Source organism: Helianthus annuus, chromosome 17 (assembly GCF_002127325.2).
Source record: "Helianthus annuus cultivar XRQ/B chromosome 17, HanXRQr2.0-SUNRISE, whole genome shotgun sequence".
NCBI classification, from domain to species: Eukaryota; Viridiplantae; Streptophyta; class Magnoliopsida; order Asterales; family Asteraceae; genus Helianthus; species Helianthus annuus.
Window position 1 is genome coordinate 191,681,815 of NC_035449.2, and position 20,002 is coordinate 191,701,816.

Genomic DNA, 20,002 nt, shown 5'->3' on the forward strand with positions numbered 1-20,002 from the left:
GTATTATAATCATGAACCATTTTTATCATTTCAAAAAGATGTTAATACAAACTAATCATCTTGAAAGGAAAAAACTTATAGTTAAAACCGCAAACAACCAAAACAAGTAAAACCGATTGGACCCATCGACCTACCCAGCCCAAAAAAGTTTGGTTTGTGATTTTGGATCACCGACCATAACCATGCAAACCCCTATCGTTAACATACTAAATCAACCAGTTTGTTACTAAACCGATTGAAATTTCTACCAATGCCATAAAGCATCATTAAAACAAGAAGTCGGGAAGTATAAGAAACCATATACACACATAACCCACCTACAATAACCATTTGACGATCACAAAATAGTAGAGATTAGTGCTTACGCTTACCGTCATCTATACCATGAGCGTGTAGACATACGTAGCAAAACAACACAATACGAGGTTTAAAACAGATTCAATATACACAACTTGGAATATTAGAAGTTTAGCAATGCGTAGGCCTCTCGTAAGTTGGAGGGAGAGAAGGGCAGTTTTCATTCATGTTGGAATACGGCTCTAACGTGTTGTATAGAGGTAGTTCCATACGATATTTACCAAGAATTTGGCAGAATGGAAGCTTATCGTCACCATTGTTGCACCAATTCGGAAGTCGGGTTTGGTTGTTTTCAAAGATTTTGAGCATATACGCATCACGAATCTGTAAATCCATGAAACATGTTTATGAAAAAGAAGTGAAGAAAAAAACCTGGGCTCAAAATCGATTAGATTAAGTCTATACGTATTAAATTAAAGAGTTAAATGCCATTTTAGTCCCTATGGTTTGGGTCATTTTGCCAGTTTAGTCCAAAGGTTTCATTTTTAACATGTGGGTCCAAAAAGGTTTCACAGTTGCCATTTTAGTCCACTGGGTTAACTTCATCCATTTTTTCTCTTAACGAGAAGGCCAATTCGGTCATTTTATACGACGGAATTGCCCTTTTATTAACAGAATTACATACAAAATGACCGAATAGGCCTTCTCGTTGACAGAAAAAATGGATGAAGTTAACCAAGTGAACTAAAATGGCAACTGTGAATCCTTTTTGGACCCACAGGTTAAAAATGAAACATTTGGACTAAACTGGCAAAATGGCCCAAACCACAGGGACTAAAATGGCATTTAACTCTAAATTAAATATACTTATACGTACTGTAATTGTTAGATTCACAACCACAAGAAAAGTACTTTTCTTATTTATTTATTTTGTTAAAACTATTTACATTCAATAAAATGAATTATCCTTTTAGATATTGTGTCCCCAAGAAAATCACATCCACAAGAATACTATTTACCGAATCGTGAAACCCGGTTTTTCATGAACAATTTTTACTCCTAACCCGGCCAATTGACTTTTGAAACCCTAGTTGTATCTATTTGTATCAGGAGACATAGCATAAAAATTTTCACTATTATATATTAAGAAGCCAGTTAACGTACATTACGGCTTAACGTACGACCAGTACGACAGGTAATTACGCACGTTCATTTCAAAATCACGCACGTTATAAACTAAAAAACCCAAATCAGACATGTTGAAAAACATTAACCACGCATGTTATACCTATAATCATGCACGTTGTCGTACGTGATGTACGTTAAACCGTGATTTATTTTACACTTTTTCTATATATTAATTCACCAAATAAACAAAGAGAGTATTATGCATTGTGAGATGATACAATTTGTTTATTCAGTATAACATGATGCTATAATTAACTTATTTAATTTATTTACTGTGGAATAAGTAAATATGATAACTTTAGTGTAAAAAGGGTAATACAGTTTTATAAATTTTGGAGAAATCTTGAAGATATAGAAGAATATTATGTGAAAGTAATTCCACCTATTTCAAAATAACATTATTCAAAAATACTTGGTTTTCGAGATCAAATAAACTCATCTTAGATTCCAAATTTCATGCAAATTTCAAATTCTCAATTAGAAACATGTGATAACTAAAGGTGTAGATTTATACTCGAGGTTGCAAGATAAGAAAGTCGGGAGGGTTGAGTAACGGGTCAAAAAGGTTCAGGTTAAAAGGGTCAACGATTTTATGTACCAGTCAAAATAAACTTGGATGACCGGCAAACAGACTTTCTCAAATTTTTAAAAACAAAATAAAGTGATGTGTTAGATATGACTAAAAAACAATACCGTCATTAAAAGAGTAAGCTACACGGATGGTCCATGTGGCTTAATAAAATTTTGGATTTGGTCCCTGGCTGTCTAAAAGTACACAGATTGTCCCTGTGGTTTGCGCTTTGTAACGCATTTAGTCCCCAGCTTTTATCAGAAGTACATGGATGGTCCCTGTGGTTTGCACTTTTTAACACATTTAGTCCCTAACTTGGAGACGTCAAAACCTTTAGATTTGTTGGTTGGGGTGCAAACCACAGGGACCATCTGTGTACTTTTGGAAAGCTAGGGACCAAATCCAAAATTTTGGTAAACCACCAGGACCATCCATGTACTTTACTCTTATTAAAATAATCATTCTTTATATAAATAGACTTTAAACCCATATGCCTTGAGTCTTCTCCTTTACCTAACTTTTTTTCACTTCACTTGTTTGGCCCGTTTGAGACATAAAAAGCCAACCTAAATCGACTCATGTGTATAAATAGATATGCTGAAATTACTAAAAAGACAGCCTAAATCCATAGTTAATGGCAAATAGCGACAAATAGCGATAGGGTACCTTATGCTACACAAGAAATAGCGATAAATAGCGTTCACTATTTTATAAACGTGCGCTATTTTATAAAAATAGCGATACCCTAGAAAAAGAAATTAAAAATTTTATATGTATATTATATCAAAAAAAACCCTGGTATATATGCTATCTTACATGTATATTTAATAAAAAAACTAAAATCCAGCTATTTTATAGCTATATTTAATTGCTATTTATATTAAAAAAATTAAAGTGACACTATTCTCGCTATCCATCGCAACGCTAATAGCGATGGCTATTGACAACTATGCCTAAATCGACCCGTATTTATAAAGAGATGTGTGGAAATTGCCACCTCAAACTTATAGCAACTACGAGTTCGGAAAATTACGAGATTGGCCCGCCCTTGATGGCTTTGAGTTAGGGGGTATAAAAAAGAGATACTTACAGTGAACTCGGTTACTTGAATGGAATCTGCAACAGGGCCGAAAACTCCAGCAGCTTTATACATTTGAAGAATAAAGGCAACACAAGTTGTAGATTTGCCATCACTATACACCCATTCATCATTCTCGGGGATTGTGAGCAATTCATCAAAAGATATGCCTCGTTTTTCGGTCTCTTCTAAGATTTCATACAAGTCCAACCCCTGTAAGAAGAGGTGGTAAGATGGGCTGGAAAGGGTCCGTCACCTCTTTGTCCACTTAAAAAAAAAGTTATAAATAAGAGTAAAATGCCATTTTCGTCCCTGAGGTTTGGCCACTTTTGCGACTTTCGTCCCCGAGGTGCCATTTTCATCCCAAAAAGTTTGAAATCTTGACATTTTCATCCCTGATGGCTATTTTCAAGGGACAAAAGTCGCAATAAATTGCCAACCTCAAGGATGAAAATAGCAAAAAAAAAAAAACAAAGGTGAAGGAGTGCAATGCACAAAAAAAGTCGTTTTAGATGAAACAGGCAAATGTGCCCAAACCTCAGGGACAATTTGGGTAATTTACTGTATAGATAATTATAGTGTTACGTTTAACTATGAAAGTCAAATTATTACTAATCCAAACTTAAAGATGTTCTTAAACCGCTTAAAACGACCAAACCGTCCAAATCAAAGCAAGTCGGCTAGTTTGGCTGGTTTGAGATCCAAACGGTTCGGTTTTGACGGTTTGACAGTTTAACGATTTGGTCTGGTTTGGAACTTAAAGCAGGCCATTTAACCTTTATTATTTATATATCTTTTTATTCTTGAAATATGTAGTTATGTTTATGTATTATAATCACAAATCATCTTTATCATTTTAATACAAACTAATAATTTTGAAGGAAAAAATTAAAAAAAAAATCAATCCAAACCACCAAAACCAAACCAGTGAAACTGGCTGGTTTGCTTGTCATTCTCCAAAACCGTAGTTAGCTTGCATTATTTGTATACAAATTCGCGAACGTAATATTCGGTGAAAATTGATATGCAAATTTGTGGCATCTCATAATTATTTTTATAAAATTATTGTTCCCGCTTTAGCTATAAGAATATGAATTCATCTATTCAACAGGTTTAAGATAAAATATACAAGCAAAATCGACCCGCTTTAAACCAAATGGGTTAAATTGTCACCTCGATAATATTACAACCTAAAAAACTATTAGAGCAAAATATTAACTTCTAGAATGAGAACTTCACCTCCGTCCCAAGACGCATATTTAGGGCTTCATTCCACATATTGGCAGCATATGCAGGCTGCATTCTTGTCCACATAGACATGACAGAAATCACCTGCAATGTACTTTACACTTAAATAACAAATGGCTAACCGCAAAAAAAAAGAAACCAAATTTCCTCAAATTTCTACTATGTGAATACAGTATTTTCATTTGTCCTGTTTTAGTCATTGTACTTTTGTGTTCGTACATTTGAGTCAGTAAAAGAGGTTTAGTGTACCATTTGTATCAATCTGTAATCGATGACTTTAACATAATACAGAAATCTAAGTATCTAACATTTGTATATAGTATATTTGACAACATTTTATAAAAAGTTAAAAACTATCCTTGTGAGTGAGAAAATTCTATATTATTTGACCTTTTTTGTGAGTGAGGAAATAGAGTAAAATGTCATTTTCGTCCCCTGAGGTTTGGCCAGTTTTGTAATTTTCATCCAAAATATTTGTTTTTTCGCATCTGGATTCAAAAGGTTTGAAAGAGAAAAGTGCCCGAATAGTCCCTGTGGTTTGCCCATTTTTCAGCTTTAGTCCCTAACTTTTTAAAATTACAGCTATAGTCCCAAACTTTTGCAATTTCGTTCCCGGATAGTCCCTGACGCGGATGGGGGTTAGTTTTCTCAGTTAAGTGGATGTGAAATTACAAAAATACCCTTATTGTTAAAAAAATAATAAACAAAACAAAAAGAGTTAATACAAATTAACTCAGGTGGGGCCCATTTTTTTTATTAAAAACCTAAAATCATTCACCATCATCCTCTCCATTAACTCCACCACCTCCCCTCAACCACCTACACCCCTCATTCCCTCAACTACCGTCTCCACCTCCTCTATTAAAGCAGTGGAGTGGAAGGTGCTGCAGAACATGTTGATTTCATATATGTATGCAATATCTTTTGTCATCAAGGTTATGCATACCTAAACATACACATGTATTCATCAAATTTTCAGTCACAGTTTACAAAAGTAGGTGTATATTACGACAATTAACACCAAAAAAGGCATCCAGTGACCATAAATTCATGAATATCACCAAAACCACTTTCATTAATATCAGTGTTTGACTTCATACTGTTAATTTGACTCTCTTCACATATTTGCCATTCTCCATTAAAGCAGTGCGGTGGAAGGTGTTGCATCGATTACCCAGAATTTCTGGGTGGCGGTGGTTTATGGATCGATTTCTGGAATTTCTGGGCGGCATCGATTTCTGGAATTCTGGAATACTACACACATAACCTGCCTGCATCGACTTCTGGAATTTCTGGGTGGCGGTTAGTTTGTGGGTGGCGGTAGGTTTGTAGGTGGTGATGATGGTGGTCTGTTGCAACGGTGGTGATGACGGTGGTCTGTTGCAGCGGTGGTGATGATGGTGATTTGGGGGCGACCTCTTAGGGTTTTTATTGGATAGGGATGTTGACTTTGACCAGCAATATCATTATTTTAAACAAAAAACGTGGGCCCCAGCTTAATTTATTTTGTTTTATATTAAGGGCATTTAGGTAATTTCACACACACTTAACTGAGAAAATTAACTCCCATCCGCGCTAGGGACTATCCGGGAACGAAATTGCAAAAGTTGGGGACTATTGCTGTAATTTTAAAAACTTAGGGACTAAAGGTAAAAAATAGGCAAAACACAGGGACTATCCGAGCATTTTTCTCGGTTTGAAATCTTGCCATTTTTATCCGACTTGTTAACTCCATCCATTTTTCTTTGTTAAGTTAGGGGTTTTTTCGTCTTTTTTAAGTCTTTTTTAATAGCTTAAAGGGCAATTTGTTCCTTTTCACTTTATGTAAAAAGACCGAATACCCCTGAAAAAGACTGAATTGCCCTTTAAGTTAACAAAAGGGACGGAAATACCCCTGACTTAACGAAGAAAATGGGATGGAGTTAACGAGCAGGATGAAAATGGCAAGATTTTAAACCTTTTGAATCCAAATGCAGAAAAACAAACCTTTGAACAAAACTTGCAAAACTGGCCAAACCTCAGGGACGAAAATGGCATTTTACTCGAGAAAATACTATATTACTCATACTAGAGGTTCAAAAATAGTTCTTTTAACTTTTAATGAATAAAGTAGAAATAGACACTCGGTAGTTGAGTAAACGTACCAAGTGAGCATCAATAGGTGGCGGATAATTGTCGCCAATAGTGTCAATCCAACTAAAAATCATGTTATGATAACCGTAAGGCTTTCCCGACATGCTTAGAGCATATTCCCATGCGGCAGTGTTATTCCACTTCGCACGTATTTCAGGATGTAATGGTAACAATGCTATTTGTGGGTTAGAATCATCCTTAAGTGCCAAATCCCACCATTCATCCCATGGTATTACCACAATAATCTCTTCACCCTACAATAACACCATAGCTCAACATAAAACTGAATGTTCTTTCGAAAGTAAAATGTTATGTACCCCACATCACATTTAAATCAGAGCGTTTTCTTTTCTAAAAAAAATATTAGTAACATGATTTACCAACCTGATAAAAGTGGCCATTGCGACCCATTTATTTATGAAACTGTTAATAAAGGTCACACTTCATCTTTACTTGGTAATGTTGAAAAAAAAAAAAAAAAACTTACATGGAAATGAGTTAAAAGTCGCCCGATATGTATAAAATCCCTTAAATCTTTTTGTTGGAAAAAATAGGTTATTATTGATACGTATAATTTTTGTAATCATATTCGACCCATTTACATGGTACGGGGTTGATTCAAGTCATTTTTTATCTGTAACTGGATAAAACTCGGTTGATTCAGGTCATATATTATTAACTGAGACACAATTGTAAGAAAAAAAGCTAACCGTCACACTTAGGGCTATGATTAACAACCAACTTCTTACAATCACCATCTGATGGTTTTGAACACTTAGTTATTAACAAGCAAATTTAAGTCATCTCTAGGTGGTTGGTGTTTAAAACTATGCAGTTGATATCGGTGATATATCGGTTATATCGGTCGTATCGGTCCCTTAGTAAAATATCGGTGTCAAATATCGGTACCGATATTATCGGCAATATTGACCGATATTTGACCGATATAACCGATATATCACCGATATTTGACCGATATAACCGATATATCACTGATATATCACTGAATTGTTGGTGTTAAATTGCTATATATATAAATTCTGCATTATATTAAAATTACCGATATCCCACCGATATCTCACCGAGATAACCTATATTTCAAATATCGGTCCTTGACCGATATCCGATATTTTACCGCATTAACTGCATAGGTTAAAAAAGCCACCTTAAGTAGTTGATAGTTTTGTTTAAAATTATTAATATTTCTTTTTTGAAAACATTAGTTGTTAGCCATGGCCCTCAGGTTAGAAAAACACAAATTATAAATAAGAAAAAAATTTAAAAAAAAGGACTCCAGGTCAAATAGATTTCCAAAGGGTAGTTTGATGCATAAACCTCCTATAATCTATATTCATTTTAACTAAAAGATCAGATTATTACTTAAACAATATAGTTCTCATAATGATATTTGACATGCTATTAATTTATTAAAGTATTCAGAAAAAAGTGATCTGGGTCAACCTGGCCCGTGCCAAAACGATCGGTTTTGACCGAAATCATTTTTGGCGCTTTCCCAACTCACCTTACCCACCCATTTTTCCACATCTACTATTTGCTTAAAGATGATAAGATGATATTGATTTGAGTCCAAAACATTTACGGATATCTCTAAATTTACTTAAACTGAAGGGCTAATGTCATATGATAGCAACATACTGACGCTGGCAATCATCTTTAGTAATTATAAAGTACACGGATGGTCCCTGTGGACCTGTGGTTAACCATAATTTTAGATTTAGTCCCTAGTTTTTCAAAAGTACACATATCGTCCTTGTGGTTTGCACAATTTGCACTTTGTAACGTATTTAGTCCCCAACTTTTTCCAGAAGTGCACGGATGGTCCTTGTGGTTTGCACTTTGTAACGCATTTAGTCCCCAATACTTTAGAAAGTGCAAACCACAGGGACCATCTGTGTACTTTAAAAAAGCTAGGGACTAAATCCAAAACTTTGGTTAACCACAGGACCATCTGTGTACTTTACTCTTATACTTAATTATGTGCTTTCCTTTCATTAGACTTCTTTGACATGAGCTAATTTTTAGTTAGATCAACCAATGACGGTTTCTTGTTCATGTCGCACTTTCTAAATCATCACTAAATTACCAAAACAAACAAATATGTTGCTCTTCTATGACATTAGTCCGTGAAACATACAACTCAAATCTTCTATTTAAGCGAATTCCAATACGTCTTTACCTTTTCATTCTCGTGTCCAGATTCACCAACCCAAAGATTTCCAAACTCGTCCTTCATACAAACCGCAGTATGACCTGCAAACGCCCCAGTGACCCACTTCTCCAATGTTTCAAACCCGCCCCATCGTCCACGGATCTTTGAAACAGCTAAAAAATCACCCGAATGAACATCATTTGGATCAATGGTTGCACGCCATGGCTTAGGTCGTGTCTCGAAAGTAGCGCCCATGTGGTTCTTTAGAAAAGCAAGATTCGCATCTTGACCGTATTTTGTGTTGGAAAATAGCGGTAAAACATCAACCAAAGAAAGCAATGTTCCTAGCATTCCAGATGGCATTAGAAAGACAGAGACTCCGTGTTGTTTTACCTGAATATCAATAATGCCAAGTGGTTGAAAAGTTGAATCAAGCATAACAACTTTATAAGTTTCGATATAGTCCCTAAAGTTTCCTCAGTTTATCGATATAGTCCCTAAATTCTATTTGTCTAGTTCAAACATGAATAAACTATTTGAATAAGACAAATGAACTTTAGGGACAAAAACACTAAAAAAATTTTAGGAACTAAATAGTTAAAACTGAGAAAAGTTGGTTGGTTACATTCAACATAAACCATTTTCATATAGAACGTGTATAAAATATGATTACATAAAAAAATTGTGTTGTTTCTGTAATAAACTAGGCTTTATGGATTAGAACTACGCTTTGGGTGAACTTTGACCCATTTGACAGTGTTTTCTTTTGAGTCATTTTTTACTAGCTAGACCCGATAGTGATTAAACATGTCCCAAATCAAACCATTTGTGAGTAAATGGGTCAAAACTGCCACCCTTTACGACAGAGATAACAAAATTAAGATGAGCGTAGCATACATATTCCAACTCTGCAGGGTCCTCCCATGATTTAAATTCATAAGTATGTTCACGTGATACGAAGTAGTAATCCCATGTAATCCTGTAGGGTGTAGCAAAGACATAGAGATCCATACATGTGTAACTGTGGGCTTCAGCAGTCTGTATAAAAAAAAAAGCAGGTTTAAAATCAACACAATTAGGATTCCTATTCAAGCTTGGTACCATACCGGTACCTAACCAAAAGTACCGATCCCAAAAAACACAAAAAGTGGATACTAGTGTACGGTACAGTACCGGCATTCAAAGGTAAATCGACCCAAGTACCGATCCCGAAAAAAATGCAAGAAGTTGGGTACCGAATTGGTACAGAAAATAGCTCGGTACGGTACTGGTTCGGTATCGGGTACTACGCAGTACCAAATGCTCATCCAGAGTAACCAACTTTCATATTGTTCCAAGTCACTCATACAATTTTCTAACTACAAAAAACTACTCAAATTTCAATATTATTTTAAATTTAAATTCATAGAAAAACGCTAGCGGGAAACTAGCAACACGCAGACAACAAACCAAAGGACCCCAAACAACTAAAACAAGCCACAAGCCCCAAAACAACAACTAAAGGACCCCTAACAACCGAAACGGGCAACAAAAGCCATACAACAGCCCGAACCAAAAAACGAATGACCTAAATAAAACAATTGTAAAACATAGTTACTATTTAGTGACCCTTTTCTTCACTACTACCTCCACTTGAAGTAGGTTAACCTTAAGAAAAAAATCAAAATCTTAATCAAGTTTCATATACGTTGCATTTAGTTCAAACAACTTTAACATTCGCATAAACTTTCACAAGAAAAACATAAACTGAAAGTTACAAAAGTGATGCCAGGTCACATATCAAAGATTATATAATCAATGATCTTCTCAGTTTCGTTTGTTGACTGTTGTTAATCTTGAAGTTGATTAAATGAAAATCTTAATCAAGTTTCATATCCATTCCATTTAGTTCAAACAATTTTAACATTCACATAAACTTTCACAACAATAGCACATACTGAAAGTTACAAAAGTGATGTTCTTATAGTTAGGTCACACCGTCACATATCAAAGAAAATACTCGATGATCTTCCCGGATTCTAACTGCAATAACTACTCAACTCTCACCAATATTTTAAACTGTAAGACCTAAATAAAACAATTACAAAACATAGTTATCATTCACTGACCTTTTTCTTAACAATTACCTCCTACTTGATGTAGGAATAACTTAAAAACAACAATAAAAATCTTAATCAAGTTTCATATATGTTCCATTTAGTTCAAACAACTTTAACATTCACAACAATAGCACATACTAAAAGTCACAAAACTGATGTTCTTATTATCACTAAAATACTCAAGTGCCTTCACTTTTTTGTTATAATTAGGTCACATATTATTAAAGCACATAATCAATAATCTTCCTAGTTTCATTCTAATACGTTTCAGTTCCATATTTACATCAACTGCTATCACATAACTATAAGCAAACAAACTAAATCCACATCAATCAACCAAAACATATAATCGATGATCTAATAGGTTTCATTATTTGTTATTCTTAAAGCTCATTAAAACTAGACTGTATACATCAATATTTATCACTCTCACATAACTAAAAGCAAACAATAAAATTCATATCAACTCATCAAAACATACAAAAACAAACTACACATATACATAAACTTTCACAACAATAGCGCGTGCGCACACACACACACACACATATATATGTGTGTGTCTGTGTGTTTTTTTGTATCAAAACACACAAAAAAGGAACAAAAATGATGTTCTTATGGTTAGGTCACACATCAAAGCATATAATCGATGATCTAATAGGTTCCGTTATTTGTTATTCTTAGAACTCATTAAAACTAGACTGTATACATCAATATTTATCACATAACTAAAATCAAACAAACTAAATCCACATCAATCAACCAAAACACACTAAAACATACAAAAGTGATGTTCTTATAGTTAGGTCACACATCGAAGCATATAATATAATCAATGATCTTATCGGTTTCGTTATTTGTTCTTCTTACTACTCATTAAAACTAGACTGTATACATCAATACTTATCATCACATAACTAAAATCAAACAATAAAATTCATGTCAACTCATCAAAACATACAAAAACAATCTACACATATGTCATATACATAAACTTTCACAATGATCGCACACCCACCCACCCACACAGACACACACACACACGCGCGCGCACATATATATATATATATATATATATATATATATATATATATATATATATATATATATATATATATATGTATGTATGTATATATATATATGTATGTATATATATATATGTATGTATATATATATATGTATGTATGTTCGTATCAAAACACACAAAGAAATACAAAAGTGATGTTCTTATAGTTAGGTCACACATCAAAGCATATAATCGATGATCTAATAGGTTTCACTATTTGTCATTCTTAAAGCCACATCAACTCATCAAAACATACAAAAACACACAAAAACAAACTAAGCATATACATAAACTTTCACAACAACACCACATACTAAGGGGCTGTTTGGCAACATCTGAATGGTTAAGTGCTGAACCAGTAGGAGGTCTAAACCATTAAGTGCTGAACCAGTAAGATGTTTGAACCATTAAGAGCTTGTATAATTCTTAACCATTCAAGGGCAAATGTCTGACCAATTCAGATTAGAGGTCTTAATCATTCAGACTCTGTATAAATCTTAACCATTTCGTGAAACAAACAGTCTGGACCATTAAGTGCTGAACCAGTAAGAGATCCGAACCATTAAGAGCCTCGTTAAGAGGTAAACAAACAGCCCCTAAAAGTCACATGTCTGATCTTATAATCACAACAATATTCAAGTAGCCTTTAGTTTTTTTTTTTTTTTTTTTGTTACAACTAATTAGGTCAAATATCAAAGCACATAATCAATAATCTTCCTAATTTCATTCTAATATGTTTCAGTTCCACACACACACATATATATGTATATATCAAAACACACAAAAACAAACAGAAATCAACCTTGAGATAGATAACACCACCTCCTAAACCACGCTCATCACCTCCAGTAAGCTCCATACGCGCTTCGTTTCCATAAAAACACGCACCTCTCCACTTCACCGATCCATTATTCGGCGAAATCGTTCCAACAAACGACGGCAACAGATCCACCGCCTTACCGAAACTATTCATCACCGGCCACGAGATCTGCCGCGGTAAAACCGGAAGCAAATCGTCTACTGCGAACGGAAGCTTCAACGAAGCCCCAAATTCCGGTGAAAACCCTAAACCTAACAGTAGAAGAACATATAACACTGTCCATAACCGCATCGTTGAGTGAGTCGATTCAGATGATGATGATTGTGATGATGAAGGTGTGGATTTTGACGAGTTTGTTGAAGATTGTTAGCGAATTTGATGATCCATTTTTTGAACTGTTTGGGAGTGAATTTGGTTGTGAATGTTGTTACGGTGAAGTCAATGTTTGTGTTGTGGATATCGAGACGGGGTTTTTGTTTGTTGGATATTTTTGTTATTTTATGGATTTTAGCAAATGATTAAGGGTTTTTTGAAGCTTTGATAGGTGGATAACAGATTCTCGTATCTTTGATAAATTATTAGGTGTAATATTCTTTGTGTTTGGGTAGGCAGGGTAGGGGTGTAAATAAATTAGGTTTGAGAGATACTTATGATCGTCTTGGTTAAAAGCTCAAATAAGTCGAGCATTAACGAGCCCGAGCTCGAGTATGAAATAGAGCTCATTTAGTTATCGAGCCCGAGTTCAAGCCTGAAATACAAAGCTTATTAGGCTCACGAGCCTAAACGAACCCAAACATAATTTTATTTTTTATATATATAATACAATAATGATAATGAAAACATTGGCGAGCCGGGCTCGAGCTTTGTTTAAGCAATATTGAAGCGAGCTTGAGCCAAGCTTTTAGCTAGTTTGAGATTGTTCTCAAAATAGCTCGAGCTTTGAGGTTTACTCACGAACCGAGCTCGAGTTTAAATACGTAGGCTCGAGCTCGGGCTTCGTAAAAATATAACGAGCCGAGCTCGAGCCTAGTCGGGTTCGGCCCGGCTCATTTACACCCCTAGCAGGGGGAAACACACTTGTGTGGACTTTACAGAAGTGTCATCTCTTGTAGGGCTTAGGGATAATGGGTTTGTTGCTAGCCAAGCAGCATTGAAGGCGGAATTAGGCAAGGTCGCTAAACACGAGAAAACTTGTTTAGAGAATCAACACGTGTTTATCACATTTGATTTTAATACTTTTGGTTCCCTAACCGCAGAAGCCGTGGAATTCCTGAACAGTGTCCAGTGGGTTGTGAATAGTAATTTCTCGACCCTTAAAAGTCGTTTCGTCTTTGGTAGGATTGGATCTCATTTGCTTTTGATACTTTTGGTTCCCTAGCCGCATAGGCCATGGAATTCCTGAACAAGGTCCAACATGTCGTGAATATTAATTTCTCGACCCTTAAAAGTCACTTCGTTTTTTGTAGGATCGGTTTTGCAATTCAAAAATGGGTTACGGCGCAGCTTGTTGCACATTTACCCGTTAGTTGTTTGTAATTTGTTAATTGAAGTGTTGAAACAAAACAAAGAATTATTTGATAAATGATAACTACAAGTCAAGACTTAATCAAAATTGATTAACCCCTTTTTTCTATTGTTAGACTCGATAAAATTTGATCAATTCTTTTTTTTTTCTGTCATTAAGGTGAAGAACTAAACCAAAAATTCTCTTTTTTTCATCATCAATCAAATCATTGTTTGCAACTCAGGATTCTATTTTACCATCAATCTAGTCTCTTTCAACATTTTATTTTGTTTCTTATCAATGATGCGAAACGTTATTGAATAGTTTATATCATCATATAAAATTAAGAATTTCTATCTAACCTTTTTCAAGTTCAAATTACGTTTAAAAGAGAAAAGCTAAGTCTAAAGTTTTACAACAACGCTGTTATGATATTTCGAAGTAAAAGTGAGAAACTTTCTTTCGCTTCTTGAAAATTATAATGTTGTGTATCCGAATTGTGTTTTATCGAAGTTGAATGGAAACTTTGCAAGAAATCAAATAATTTAAAGGGGTTCGTAGAACTAATCTAAGGGATTTGCATAAGAAGGGTAAATAAATAAATAAAAAATCTACTATCAGGCTAACATAATTAGTGGGTCTCGTAAAACTATAAACATGTGCTTTGAGTATCTTTGATAAAGTTATGTGTTATGGTTCCACTATTTTTAACCGCCACGTCATAAAGGGTTTGCCACATCAGTGCCACGTAGGCATGAGCTCTCACTCAGTTTTTTCACCTTTAGAGTGTAGTGGTTTCACAAGTTTTAACTACCCCACTCTATTAAACAATATTTAAAGAAAATTAAAATAAGAAACAATAAATCCGATTGGTTGAAACACATGAGGCTCACTGCCATTCCTCTATCACGCTCGTTAGCTGCTTTTCCGGTAGAGGGGCTATAACAACCTCCCTAAAACCCCTTAACATCGCCCTAAACGTCCTAAAATATACCTTGTATACGAGAAACGGGCCTGAAATACCTTAATATTTACAAAAATCAAATAAAACAAATATGTGAAGCCCTTGCGGGCCGCGACCCGGTCAAGCCAGGCCGTCGCGGGCCGCGACAACTTGACACCAGGCCAAACCCTGGTCTGCCATGTGTCCGGTTACACATCAAGCCTACACCTTTGACTCGACAAGGCTAGGGCCTAGTCTACTAGTCTCGCGGGCCGCGAAGGCCGAAGCCAAGGGAGTCGCGGGGCGCGACTCGGTGCCGGATCAGCCTATAAAAGGGGGGTCGAGGCTCATTTGATCGTCGTTCATTTTCTGAATTCTCTCAACTTTCTATTAGTCAAAACTCTTGGGTATTATACCCCTATAAAGCGAAGCTCTGCCTCATTGTAAGTATTATAACCCTATTTGTTACCCTACACGATCGATCTAGGGCTCCGTAACGTATGTAAAGGCTCTGCCTGACTCAGTCGTTAGAGTTCTGTCTCGTGTTACACCCGATTGATCTAGGACTCTGTAATGCATGCCAAGGCTCTGCCTGACTCAGTCATTGGAGTTCTGTCTCGAGTTGTACAGTTAATGTGATTTGGGTTATTTTACTAACACGTGTGCATTGTTTAATTTTTAGATAATAACCAGGAGATTCACCAGGAAGCTTTAGTTTTACCTAAGTAAACACTGTGAGTACATCTTGCTTTTTGTCACCTTTTTACCAAAACCTCAAATGTTTTCAATTATACTTAACAGTGATTGAGTCTATGTATTCTACAATTATTGTCGGTATGTTGGGGTTTTGTATACATTATTTGAATCCGTTACTATTGAACAAAGAGTTAGCCAATGAGTAACATGACCCACAAGTCAGGTGTTGACACTACTGAATGAGTAACTGTGTAGATATAAACATTGTAATCGCTCTCAATACTTATTAGAACTATTTTGATTAAACTGGGATGCACTCGCCAGTATTTCTTGCTGATAAAACTTTTTTCAAACGTGTTTCAGATAACTTAATGTGAAGCTAATAGAAGCCAGTTGGAGAGCACCGAAGACTTGTAAAAGTGGCTATAAAAGTTACCTAAATAACAAAAAGTTTATTTTCAATAAACTAGGGTTTATCCCTATCAATGTATTGTAATGGAAACTTGGGTTTTATCCCATTTATTTATTATAAAAAGTTTGATGTTTCAACTTTAATAAAATATTTCTTAACTACGGTCCTGATGTCATTTCCGCTGCCAAATTTATAAACACCGATACCATCTGATCTGAGCTCGCGGCACCCGCTCCCGGGGCAGGGGTCGAGGGCTGCGACAGGCTAACGCCCATTCATGGAAGGTAGAGCGGTATAGTAGGCGTTAAACTGCTAATGTGTATAAAAGGGCGTGAGCCCGTAACAACAACCTAAATGATTGTGTTTTATACTTTTATGTAACATCCTAACTTTATTTATATTTTTATGAAACATTTTAAGGCTATGATATTTTTGGACAAAGTTGTTGGTTGGGCTATGAGATAAGACAAAAATTAAGGGTACGAGTTAAATGAAATAATAATGAAGCATGAGGGACCATATTTGAGTTGTTGAAATTTACTATCGAATGACATTTAAAAGCTTATTTTGACCAAGTAGGCAACATATGGTGCATATATTATCATGTTGTTAGGTTGGATTTGATTACTCATGTGCCATAGCATGTAATCTCACTTAATGTTGCTAATATGATGATCAACATATACTTTTAAGTAAAGCACCACAAACGAAAAGTTGATTAAGATCAAATTTAAACTAATCATCTTATGTTTAAGCACCACACATCTAAAGTTGAAGTCACACTTCTGTGAGACTATTTATGAATATCTGAGACCTAATAAATACTTATGTTTTGAAAATACAGGTCACATATTATGTCCAATTCGTCTAACGCACACACGATTTAAAATTAAGAGACAAAGTTCAAGCAAAAGCACTATGGTCGATGCACTGAGCACTAAGAACGTCGGTACTCGGTAGTCGCAAAAGGGTGTGTCCAACACCGAACCTTGGTAAGCCAAGGTCCGATGCTGAAGAACACGAAAATAGTGATAATAAGAAAATATAGTGAACTTACTGGAATCGTGAGTGGAGTACCAGTCACAGAGCGTATACAGTTGGCTGCAAGATGACAAGCTTCTTCACAATAATCAGAAAAAAACGGTTGGGATCTCTATTTCACGTATCAGTTCCTGAAATTACAATGCAAACTGAAAGCTTTAATCCTCGCAAATTCACAACATAGAGGTGGTAATTTCGACCCACGCTTCAGATTGTATTTTATATCAAACGGGTCAAATGTCAATTCTTAACAAAGGCTTACAAGGAGACTGGTCTATAGGGTCAAACAAGTAACCCAAAGTACACTATTAACACATACATCCTAACTCATTTTAGTCAAACAATTAAGATAATATTAAGAGTAAAATGCCATTTTCGTCATTGAGGTTTGGCAAGTTTTGCGACTTTCGTCCAAAGGTTTGTTTTTCCGCATCCGCATTTGGATCCAAAAGTTTTGAAATCTTGCCATTTTTCATCCGGTTCGTTAACTCCATCCATGTTTCTCCGTTAAGTCAGGGGTATTTTCATCTTTTTTTGTTAACTTAAAGGGCAATCGGTCTTTTCACTTTATGTACAAGCATTTAGCATACTGTACAAGCGAGTCCATAAGTGTAAAAGACCGAATTGTCCTTTAAGTTAACAAAAATACCTCTGACTTAACGGAGAAAAATGTATGGAGTTACAAGCCGGATGAAAGATGGCAGGCTTTCAAACCTTTTGGATCCATATGCGGAAAAACAAACCTTTGGACGAAAGTCGCAAAACTGGCCAAACCTCGGGGACGAAATGGCATTTTACTCAAATATTAATAAAACACTGTTTTCACATTTCATTCAAACACTTAACTTAATTAAACGCATTCAGAATCTGTCAAAAAAATATGGTGAATAGTGAAAAGACATACAATAGTTGGTAACCAGCTTTTGTAAGCAGCAATACCAGCATTTGGAGCGATGATCAGATCAGGAAGAAATTCCTATTCACAAAGAAACAGATCACTTATGAAGATTGCAATTTAAAATGCATAATGTAAAAAAAAAATAGTGAAATGCTAAAATAATAATAATAATAATAATAATAATAATAATAATAATATATACCTTGGTGAGTTCTTTATAACGGTCACTTATGAAGATTGCAATTTAAAATGCATAATGTAAAAAAAAAAAATAGTGAAATGCTAAAATAATAATAATATATACCTTGGTGAGTTCTTTATAACGGTCACTTATGAAGATTGCAATTTAAAATGCATAATGTAAAAAAAAAATAGTGAAATGCTAAAATAATAATAATATATACCTTGGTGAGCTCTTCATAACGGTCATGATAATGACCTGAATGAAACCGTAATGTAATCTTTGATGATGTATCAGTATTTGTGTGAGAGCTAAATTCAGTTTTAGGAGTTTTACAACAGCAGTTTGCCTCCGTGCATTGTGCATAGCTATAAAGACCAACTGTCTCACCATCCCTATTTACCAGCTGCCACGTCAGATGTCACATGCAAAAATAGGTTATGTGAAAAAAATATATATATCTATAAGTTTGAAAAATGAAATTTGAAAATATATATACAGAGAGAAAGTGTAGTGTACAATTGGCCTTAATCCGCATGTTATATTTTTCCGAGTTTGTGAAGCCGCATGTTATAGGTGTCCGGGTTTGTGAAGTCGTATATTATATTTTCCGAGTTGTGGAAGTTCGCATGTTATATTTTCCGATTTTGTGAATCCACATGTAATAGGTTGTCCGGATTTTGTGAAGCCGCATGGTGAGTGTTCCGGGTTTGGTAGTCTTCCGAGTTTGTGTGTTTAAATCCGCATGTTATGACCTCAATTCCGCATGTTATATTTTCATTGCGTACGCATAGTACGTTAAGGTCAATTGTACGTTAACCAACCCCAATATATATACTTGAAAGTAACTATTACAAACCAGCATTAGATGTCATGTCATGCGGCATGGCTTGCAAGTTAAAGACAACCTATCATTATTAGGGTAATAAGCTGATTCATACAAGAAGGTACCGTAATCTATGCAGTTATAGCGGTAATCAAATATGAGTTAAGGGCGATGTTTGAGATATAGGCTAATTTATATAGCATAAAGTGTATATATATATATATATATATATAATATTAATGGTAATATCAAAAGTCAAAAGTTTATTTTTATATACGTTTTACGTAGGTATACGTTTTGATGTAAATTAAAAAGAAAAACACTATTTTCTCACATCCTTATTTTTATGGATGTGTCAATATAAGTTCGTATTTCAATGTAAACGATATTAATACATATTTCCACGTAATATGTTTAGAAGCGAGTAGGATTTCACATTCGGTATTAATAATCGGATTTCACATTCAAATTCCAAAACAGTTCAGTATAACGATATAACAATAATATAAATGTCACGTAATAATAAATTTTAAATCTCCAACTAGGTAGAGAAAAACAAAAATTTGTGCACATAAGTTGTTTTAAATTCAGTACCATAAGTTGTTTTAAATTCAGTACCTCAACGTCTTTTCCATGAAGTGGAGATAACCTAACGTCAGATTAGTCAAATATTAGTTTTATAGATTTTATTTTTATTTTTTGTGGTGACTCATGTGTTTCCGATATCTGATGTGGTTCAGTATGAAAAATCTATTTTTTAATTTTATAAGACAAATAAACTCCGTTACGGAATTATAAAAATTTACAAAAACAAAGATTTAAATTATTAAA

The 20,002-nt window shown here is 34.8% G+C and overlaps 1 protein-coding gene and 1 long non-coding RNA gene across 3 annotated transcripts; both read right to left on the reverse strand.

The window, feature by feature from the left end:
- Positions 1-279: 279 nt before the first annotated feature.
- Positions 280-13,207, reverse strand: LOC110920778. Its single transcript, XM_022164975.2, has 7 exons — positions 12,653-13,207; positions 9,583-9,723; positions 8,713-9,078; positions 6,527-6,769; positions 4,374-4,466; positions 3,147-3,347; positions 280-681 (listed from the first exon to the last, which is right to left on the reverse strand). The coding sequence occupies exons 1-7, from the start codon at positions 12,959-12,961 to the stop codon at positions 469-471; spliced, it is 1,566 nt and encodes a 521-aa protein (XP_022020667.1). The 5' UTR covers positions 12,962-13,207; the 3' UTR covers positions 280-468.
- Positions 13,208-17,280: 4,073 nt separating this feature from the next.
- On the reverse strand, positions 17,281-19,218 carry LOC110921377. Of its 2 annotated transcripts, XR_002582381.2 has the most exons (4): positions 18,865-19,218; positions 18,569-18,751; positions 18,171-18,242; positions 17,281-17,397 (listed from the first exon to the last, which is right to left on the reverse strand). It is a non-coding gene; the product is annotated as an uncharacterized LOC110921377 (long non-coding RNA). The 2 variants fall into 2 exon arrangements; XR_002582380.2 differs by having other exon boundaries at positions 18,569-19,217.
- Positions 19,219-20,002: the final 784 nt, after the last annotated feature.

Excerpts from the sequence above, each read along its gene's own strand:
- LOC110920778 (XM_022164975.2), bottom strand. The coding sequence starts at position 12,961 with ATGCGGTTATGGACAGTGTTATATGTTCTTCTACTGTTAGGTTTAGGG. Across the intron at positions 4,467-6,526 it reads CACCTATTGATGCTCACTTG|GTGATTTCTGTCATGTCTAT; the intron begins GTACGTTTACTC and ends AGTACATTGCAG. Across the intron at positions 682-3,146 it reads TTCAAGTAACCGAGTTCACT|ATTCGTGATGCGTATATGCT; the intron begins GTAAGTATCTCT and ends ATGGATTTACAG.